The sequence below is a fragment of the Scyliorhinus torazame genome, chromosome 3 (assembly GCF_047496885.1).
Source record: "Scyliorhinus torazame isolate Kashiwa2021f chromosome 3, sScyTor2.1, whole genome shotgun sequence".
NCBI classification, from domain to species: domain Eukaryota; kingdom Metazoa; phylum Chordata; class Chondrichthyes; order Carcharhiniformes; family Scyliorhinidae; genus Scyliorhinus; species Scyliorhinus torazame.
In genome coordinates this window covers 26,312,942-26,322,156 of record NC_092709.1, presented here as the reverse complement: position 1 = coordinate 26,322,156, position 9,215 = coordinate 26,312,942, and the positions used below count along the sequence as shown (strand labels likewise).

Here is a 9,215-nt window from a genome sequence, read left to right as displayed (position 1 = left end):
CCAGGGCCGGCCTCGGATTTGAAGCGGTGGCCGCTGATGAAGCGCCGTTTGTGGCCGGCGGAAGACGAGCGGAGTGGGCGGAAGCAGGCGGGCTCAGTGGGCCGGAGCGGAGCGCGGGGACAGCAGCAGCGGGGCGGCCGGGCCGGGGCGGCAGAGCCGATGGAGCCGGGCGGCCTGAGTGTGAAGCTGGGCCTCGGGGCTGTGTTGCTGTCCGCACTCACTCTGCTGGGCGGCCTGAAGCTGCCCGGGGCCGAGTCGCAGGGTAAGGCCGGTGGAGTAGCTCTGTCCCGGGCCCCGCGGGGGGAGGGGGGGCTTTGAGGAGGTAACTGGCTGTCTGCTGGGTGTTGATGGTATGCAGGGTCCTGACAATGGCTGAGGGACTGTTTGGAGGGGCCTGTGCTTGGGGAGGGATGTGTTGGTGGGGAGTGCAATGCGTGGGACACTTTTTCTGGAGATTTTCCAGGGTATGCAGGCTGGAAATAAAAGTGATAGATGTCCACCCATGTGCATGTTTGATTGTTCATCACGTCTGGTTCTCATTCCCTCACAGTACCCTTTAAGCATTTCCAGTTTTTAGACAATTGCTTAAAATCTGACGCTTAATCTGGGAGTCCTCTGTCACGACATCTGGCGGGAGAATCGTCAGTCAGTGTTTTCGATTTGGCTCCTTCAGCAGACCTAGGAAGGTGAAAAATGAAAGATTTAAATAGGAATTGAGCAGAAATGCAAACGAGTAATGGTGAGATGAAGCATAATGTACTTGAAAGCGAAACAGATGGCTAGATGGCGGAGGTAACATTTGCTTCTTGAGTCACTTGAGCGTGAAATTCAGCCTGACATTTCAGGTTTGTGTGGCAGCTGCAAGAAAGGAAGGGAGGCGAAGGGAGCCCTGGTCAAGATTTGGAAAAGAAAGACAGACTTGCTTTTATGTAGAGTATTTTACAACCTCAGTACATTCTAAGGCACTTTGCAGAAATTTAAATCATTCGGAATTGTAGGCACTACTGTCGTGCTGGAAGTGTGATGACCAAATTGTGCCTCGTAAGCTCACAAACAGCTATGTGATAATGACCAAATCATTTTTCTTTGTGCTGATTGAAGTTTGAATATTGGCCAGGACACTGGGGAGAGCAGAACGCTCCTGTTACTTGGCGCAGACATGCAAGAGGGCGAACAGTCAGGGCTCCACTTTAATGTCTCATCCGAAAGACCGCTCCTTTGTCAGTGCACTGTCAGTGCTACACTGGTGGGTCAGCCTTGATTTTCCTGCTCCCAGTCTCAAGTGGGAGGTGAAGCAACAACATTGTAACAAGAGATGCAAGAATGTTACCCACTAAACCATGGCTAATGCTTGTCTCTCAATTAATGTCTTTAACAGATTTATGGTCTGTTATTCCAGCGCGGTTTGTTTCAGGTTGCAGTGTGTAAATTGTTTATATTCTAACAACTGGGGAGGATTTGGGGGCAGTCGGGATATTCATGCTGTTGGCGTTTATTCATTTTCTTTGTCACGTGTTCTGGATGGGTTGACTGTTATGTCCTGTCAAACCAATTGCATCCAGCCATGGAGTGAAGTCTGATGTCTCTTTAATAAGGTGCCCGAGTGTAGAAGCTGCTGGAAATGAGACGAGAATTGGCTGTAATCAGTTTCAAGTCAATTTCCTCAAATGGAGAGGCAACATTGACAGGGGTGTGATTTACAAGTGCACTGAGAAGTGTGCTGACTGCCTTAGGGTGGATTTAAGTTAGAGATAGGTTAACTAGTTGGAACGCCTTTAACTCCTTGCTCATTGCTTACCAGATTCAATACTGCCTCATAATGGACATATCGCTCAGGCCCTCGAGTCTTTCGAGAAGTGTAAAACACTTAGAAGCGACAGCTTACCGGCTGCGTTGTATTTGACTCCGAGACTAGATTGGACCATATTTGTTGGAGGCATACGCGAGTGTGCTTCTGGCCGGGTGCATGTCAGAATCTGTGGAAAGGCATCATTGACCTCATCTGCAATTGGCGGGGGAAGGGGAAGAAATTAGAAACTGGCAAACCATTTCACTGTTGAATGTGGATTATAAAATTCTGTCCAAACTCATTGCCAATCGAGTCAAGTTGGAGTTGGTGGTCCACCCTGACCAGACCTGTGCTGTACCGGTTGGAAGATTTCTTAAAAAAAAATTTTTTTTTTTAAATTCTCCTTTTTCACATTTTCTCCCACACTTACATCCATCAACAATAAACAATAATCAGCAAGATATGTCAGTCCCCATAATAACAACGATCCCATCTACCCGCCAACCCCCAAACCTCAACCCGCATGTTTACATAAACAAATGACAAAAATCAGGGATTACCCGTAGTCACCCTTAATCTTACACAGCTCTTCCCCCCCCCCCCCCCCCCCCCCTTCCAGGTCTCCAGCTCCTCTCGTTCACTGCCTCTTATAAAACTCCTCCTCCCAACCTCTGTTCCTTCCCCCCAACTTTCCACCCCGTCTAGACCACTCGGACCCTGTTCTGCCAGGCTCCGATGGCCGCAGCCCCTCCCCCCACCTCACTCCCGTTCACTGGCCGGCTTAAACCGGCCAGCGTGGAGGCCCCCGCCCGGGTCCCTTTCCCACTTGCCCGGCCCTAGGAAAGCCCAAAGATCCCCTTTTAGCACACAAACCCCACATATCCACCTACACCCCAAAGAACCCTCATTTCGAGTGAAAGTCCCGTCCCTTCCCTTGTCCAAATATATACCACATTGGCTCCTTTAGTCTCTACGCAGTGATACAAAAAAGAAGAAAATACAGTCGAGGTTACATCGGCACATGGCCATTCCTCAATTTGTCAGTTCTGCCACAGTCCTTCTGCTTTCGCAAACTCCTCCGCTGCTTCCGCCGTTCCAAAATAAAAGCCCCTGAGCTTGTAAGTCACCCTCAGCTTCGCTGGATATACAATGCCGCACCGCACCTTGCTAATGTACAGTGCCCTCTTCACCCGGTTGAAGGCAGCCCGCCTCCTTGCCAGCTCCACCGTAAGGTCCTGGTATACACGTATACCAGCTCCAGCCCACTGCACCACCCGCTTCTGCTTGGCCCAGCTCAGGACCTTCTCCTTCACACTACCTACGGAAGCACAGAGTCACTGCCCTTGGCGGCTCACTCGCCTTTGATACAGGCCTCCACGACCGATGAGCCCGATCCAGTTCATATCTGGAGGGATCCTCCCCCTCCCCCAATAGTTTTGCCAACATCGCGGCAAAATACTCAGTCGGCTTCGGTCCTTCAACTCCTTCGGGCAGCCCCACAATCCTCAAATTCTGTCGCCTGGATCTGTTTTCCAGGTCTTCCATTTTTCCTCGCAGATCCTTGTTAGTATCCATCACCTTCCGCATCTCTTTCCCCATCGAGGCAAGTTGATCACCGTGCTGCAATAACGTCTCCTCCACTTCCTTCAGCGCCTCCCCTTGCTCTCGCACCTCCGCCACTGCGTCGCCACCTCCGTCGTCACCGGGGAAACCGCCTCCTCCACCAGCACACTCAAAACCTCCCTCATCTCCATGCATTTCGCAATCTGTGCCAACTGCTTTTCAAATTCCGCAGCCATCACCTTAGTTATTTCTTCAGCCGTAAGCAGTGCGGCCTTCCCTGGTGCTCCAGCCTCCATTTTCTTTGGTGACCCCGCGGTGACCTTTCCACTCCCCGACGGACCTTCAGCTGTTTTTTTTCCGGCCGCTTTCTTGCTCGCCCTCAACATTTTTCTTTGTTCTTTTTTTCCTCCTGTGTCTTCGCTGTGCCTCCTCCGTGCCTTCTCCCTGCTTCTGCCACCTCAGTGGACCCTGGGACCGGGCTTAAAGCCCCGAAAACGCCGTTGCCGAACGGGAGCTCTCCATTGTGCCAGCCGTCACCGGAAGATTTCTGATAGACAGCCGTATCCCGGTAGCACAGTGGGTACCACTGTTGCTTCACAGCTCCAGAGTCCCAGGTTCGATTCCTGGCTTGGGTCACTGTCTGTGTGGAGTCTGCACGTTCTCCCCATGTCTGCGTGGGTTTCCTCTGGGTGCTCCGGTTTCCTCCCACAAGTCCCGGAAGACATGCTGTTAGGTGAATTGGACATTCTGGATTCTCCCTCTGTGTATCCGAACAAGTGCAGGAATGTGGCGACTAGGGGTTTTTCATTGTAACTTCATTGAAGCCTATTTGTGACAATAAAGATTATATTTTTTTAAATCCCTGAGAAGCACATGGCTGTGTGGAATAAGGCTCTGATAACTCCCTCATCAGCTTGGACTAGGAGAAGGCCGTTGACAGAGTATTGAACACCTACATGATGGATATGTGCTCAAAAATGGTATTTGGGAAGGGAATCGCAATTGGATCCAACTGCTCTACACAAACATCAGCACAGTCTTAATCAATGGGTCGGAATCGGAAAACCTTCCAATGAAATTGGGTAGGGCTGCCCTCTCCCGTTCTGTTCCCAAGTTGTATAGAACCATTTGCTGAGTTCATCAGGAAGAATTTGGGCATAAGAGGAGTGACGATTCAAGGCAACCGAGGCACTCCAGTCAAAGCCTCCCTGTACATGGATGACATCACTGTCTTCTACTCTGATCTGCTGTTCTTGCACAGACTGATCACTATCTGTAACCAGTTCGAACTGACCTCGGGTGCCAAGGTACATCGCAACAAGAGCAAGGTCATGTTTTTTGGGAACTGGGCTGACCGATCCCTTATCTCCTTCACTGTCGGGTCAGACGGATGGAAAGTGAAGCGGGTATGGTTCTGAGGGCCTGGGGCATAGAATTAGAAATTGGAAGAAGCGAGTAGGCATTTATGAACCAAACATTTGTCTGTGGGAGCGATGTTCCCTCTCCGTTGCAGGTAAGAACGTAGTCATCAGGTGTTGAGGCACTTTCGGTGTTGCATGTCTGGCTCATTCCTCACCCCTGCGCTGTGGCAATCCGAGTCATTTTCCGCTTCATTCAAGTAGTTGGAACGTGCCGTACCACCTGTCCCTCGTGGAGAAACTTAAGCCGAGAAACCTCTTCGACCACAAGTTTTACAGGTGTGCACATAACGTCCTAGAAGCCCTTCGGGAAAAGGAGATGGTGGATCCAGTCAGATGGTACCATGAGCATACTGTCAATCATTTGACAGAATGCCTCATCATCAGAACTTTCAAACCAGCACTAAGTCCTAGCTTGGCTGATGGTGAGAAAGATCCTTCTCGTCGGATCCTTCCTACACACCTGGAGTCTCGCCTCATCTACATGTTGCCCTCAATGTGTCTGTGGTGGGGAAGAGACCGCTGTCCGCCTTTGCAAAGAAGGTCTGGAGAGAGATGAGGTGATTTTTGTCGTGGTTCATCCTGAGCAGCTCCATGACCTAGGATTCTGTGCTGTATGGGCTGTAGGATTCTGTGCTCTATAGTCTGTTTCCAGGGATGCACACCGAGACAAACATCAGCTGTTGCTGGAGGATCCTCAACTTGGTGAGATATACCCAAAACACGTTGTTCGTCCAGTACCAAGAGTTGCCCCCAACACCAGTGTTGCCGACTGGCACATTTCTAAAGACCAGAATTACGTGCTGGGGGATGCACAGAAGCTTTGAACAGCCACTGCAGAGATGCCATGGGTTATGGCCACTGTCTGACCTTTCAGCCATAGGGAACTGAGGGGAGGGAATTGTATAGGACACCCTTGGGCTGTATGACTCACATTGAACATCACGTGTACCGCAATTGTACTGAAGCACTTCAAAGAGTTCAACTTAAATACCTTTGCACCATTTGTAATGGCTGTTTTGATATGTCTGTATTGAAGCACTTCAAGTGAAATATGATGTATGTAGAGAAGCTAAATATCATTGCGCTTTGTGTGATGGCAGTTTTGAAATGTTTGTAATGTTCTTTCTGATATTTTACGAATAAAGTATATTTTTGTAAAAAAAAATGTAATCTGTCTCTCTGCCTTTTGGATAAGATCAAGCATAGGATCGTTGGATCGGGTTTAATGCCTGTTCTTGTCAACTTGGATCCAGTGTGTATCTCTCGTGGGCACAGAATTTGAAGTTGCTTTTGGAGTAAACCAGGAGGTGGATTAGGGGCTTGCCCTGTCCACTCTGTGCATTAGCTTTGTAACCCTAGAGAAAGGAATTTGAAAAAAACAGCTTAAAAGCTGGTTGATTAAAACATTTCGGGGGGTGCACTATACTATAGGTATCGAAACATACATAGGAGGAGGCCATTCAGCCCTTCGAGCCTGCTCCGCAATTCATTACGATCATGGCTGATCATCCAACTCAATAGCCTGATCCCACCCCTCCTTATCCTTTTATCTCCTTCACCCCAAGAGCTATATATATAGTTCTTTCTTGAAACCACACTGTTTTGGCCTCAACTACTTTTTGTGGTAGTGACTTCCACAGATTCGTCACTCTCTGGGTGAAAAAATTTCTCCTCACCTCCGTACTAAATGGTTTACCCCTTATCCTCAAACTATGACCCCTACTTCTGGACTCCCCCACCATGGGGAACATTCTTTCTAAATCTACCCTGTCTAATCCTGTTAGAATTTTGAAAGTTTCTATGAGATCCCCTCTCGCTCTTCAAAACTCCAATGAATATAATCCTAACCGATTTAGTTAGGATTATAGTACCACCATCCCAGGAATCAGCCTGGTAAACCTTCGCTGCACTCCCTCCATTACAAGAACATCCTTCCTCGGATAAGACACCAAAACGGCACACACTACTCCAGGTGTGGCCTCACCAATGCCCTATACAATTGCAGTAAAACATCCTTATTCCTATACTCAAATCCTCGCTATGAATGCCAGCATACATGGTTGAAGCAGAAAACTGGTTTAACAACCATTTTTTCCCTTATTTTCTGCTATATAAAAGTGAGGTAAAAACATTTGGTATTCCTGAGTAAAAAGAGCTCGCAGAGCAGGGGGGGTATTTGAATATGATACTTTTTGGAATAGAAAATGGGAACAGGAGGAGGCCATTCGGCCGTTCGAACCTGCTGCTCCATTCATGATCATGGCTGATCACCCAACTCAATAACCTAATCCTGCCTCCCTCTCCCCCAATCCTTTGATCCCCTTCGCCCCAAGTGCTATATCTAGATGCTTCTTGAAAACGTACAATGTTTTGGCGTCAACTACTTTCTGTGGTAACAAATTCCACAGGCTGACCACTTTTCTGGGTGAAGAAATGTCTCCTCATCTCTGTCCTAAATGGTCTACCCGTATCCTCAGACTGTGAGCCCCGGTTCTGCACACCCCCACACCGGGAATATTCTTGCATCAACTTGTCTTGTCCTGTTAGAATTTTATAGGTTTCTATGCGATTACCCCTCATTCTTCTGAACTCCAGCGAATACAATCCTAACCAACTCAATTTCTCTTCGTACATCTGCCCTGCCATCCCAGGAATCTGTCTGGTAAACTTTTGCTGCACTCCCTCTTGAGCAAGAACATCCTTCCTCAGATAAGGAGACCAAAACTGCGCACACTATTCCAGGTACGGCCTCACCAAGGCCCTGTATAATTGCAGCAAGATATCCCTGCTCCTGTACTCTAATCCTCTCGCCGTGAAACCATTTGCCTTCTTTACCGCCTGCTGTAGCTGCATGCTTGCCTTCAGTGACTGGTGTATGAGGACACCCAGGTCTCATTGCACGTTCCCCTCTCCTAATTTTTTTGGCCATTCAGATAATAGTCTGCCTTCCTGTTTTTGCTACCAACGTGGCTAACCTCGCATTTATCCAAATTCTACTGCATCTGCCATTCATTTGCCCACTCACTCATCTTGCCCAAATCATACTGAAGGGTCTCTGCATCCTCCTGACAGCTCACCCTCTCACCCAACTGTGTGTCATCTGCAAATTTGAAGACACAACATTTCGTTCCCTCCTCCAAATCATGAATATATATTGTGAATAGCTATAGAGTTCCAGCACCGATCCCTGCAGTGCCCCACTAGTTACTGCCTGCCATTTGGAAAATGACCTGTTAATTCCTACTCTTGAAGTATTGCACCTGCACAACAGCTTTTTAAAAGCTGTAGTTAATGTTTTAACTGTGGCTGTTTATAAGCATATTGTGTCTGTCAAAGGGCAACAGAAGTTTTTGAAGGATTTAATGAGGGTTAGTTGATGGCATTCTCACCTCCCGAGTTGCAAGGTTGTGGGTCCTACTCCATTTCAGAGCTGAGGGAGTGCTGCAGCGTTGGCGGTGCTGTCTTTCTGGTGAGGTGTTAAACCAAACCTATATAAGCTTTCTAAACTGGGGTAATCTTGTGATACTACTTTGGGGATAACCCTTGCTTTTCCTCACCCTTACTCTTCCTCAATGTCCCAGACACAATTAATTGTTTAATTCAAACTTCTAAAAAAATAAATAACCATGTGGCCATTATATTGCTGTTTGTGGGAGTTTGCTGTATTGACTTGAACTTCCCATGTAACCACACTGTGATTAAAAAGAAATTGGTAAAATTGTGTTTTATACCTGTTGCAGTAAGGTTTTTTAAACACTTGTGTTCCGGTGCATGTTTGTTGCAGTAATATTAAAGAATCTAGGTTAAGGTATCCAAATTATATGCCTGCTAAATGTAAATAAGAGGTCAGAAAGGTGCGGTCAAGGTTAATTTTACCCATTTGCTTGATGCAGAGATATGCCTAATGCAGCATTGTGATAATTGCTAGAGATTCCCTGGAGAGTAGATGATTTCTGTAGGAGTGGCGTTTTGTTCTAACTAAACAGGTCATGGAACATAGTGGGATGCAGATGATGTAATTCATGGGAGGAGCCAGGTCTGTCTGTAGTTTTGCAGTCTGCTAGAAGTTTTTAAGTTGAACAGTTTTTCCCACTGCTGCTAGGTTGAGCAAAAGCTTCTGACAACATGGACAAATTTTCAGGTTGCTATTGAAATGTTCTCTCTCCAACAAAACATATTCTGGTTGATAAAGTGGCATTTGAGCTGTATTTGGGTTGCTGGTTTGAGTATATATAGTGAAGGTGTAAGGCATAGGTTTGAGTTTTTCCTTGTGTTTAAGAACTTTTAAACTGATAATTGTAAAGCTATTTCTTTTGATAATGTGGCTAATTCTGTGTTTAAATTAAAGTTTGTTTGAACATAAAAGCTACCTAATGGTCGTCATCACTCCTGGGGTGAAGCATCCTTTTCATCCGTTTTATAAATTAGAAAACATGTTTGGG

General features: G+C 47.2%; 1 protein-coding gene across 2 annotated transcripts in view; it reads left to right on the top strand.

Moving 5' to 3' along the window:
• hgsnat (heparan-alpha-glucosaminide N-acetyltransferase) overlaps positions 1 to 9,215 on the top strand; it is a 56,744-nt gene continuing 47,529 nt past the window's right edge. For both annotated transcript variants that reach the window (XM_072495445.1, XM_072495444.1), the window contains exon 1: positions 1 to 262. In XM_072495445.1, the coding sequence (XP_072351546.1) occupies positions 37 to 262 (226 nt within the window). In that variant the 5' untranslated portion in view covers positions 1 to 36. The remainder of the gene's footprint in view (positions 263 to 9,215) is intronic.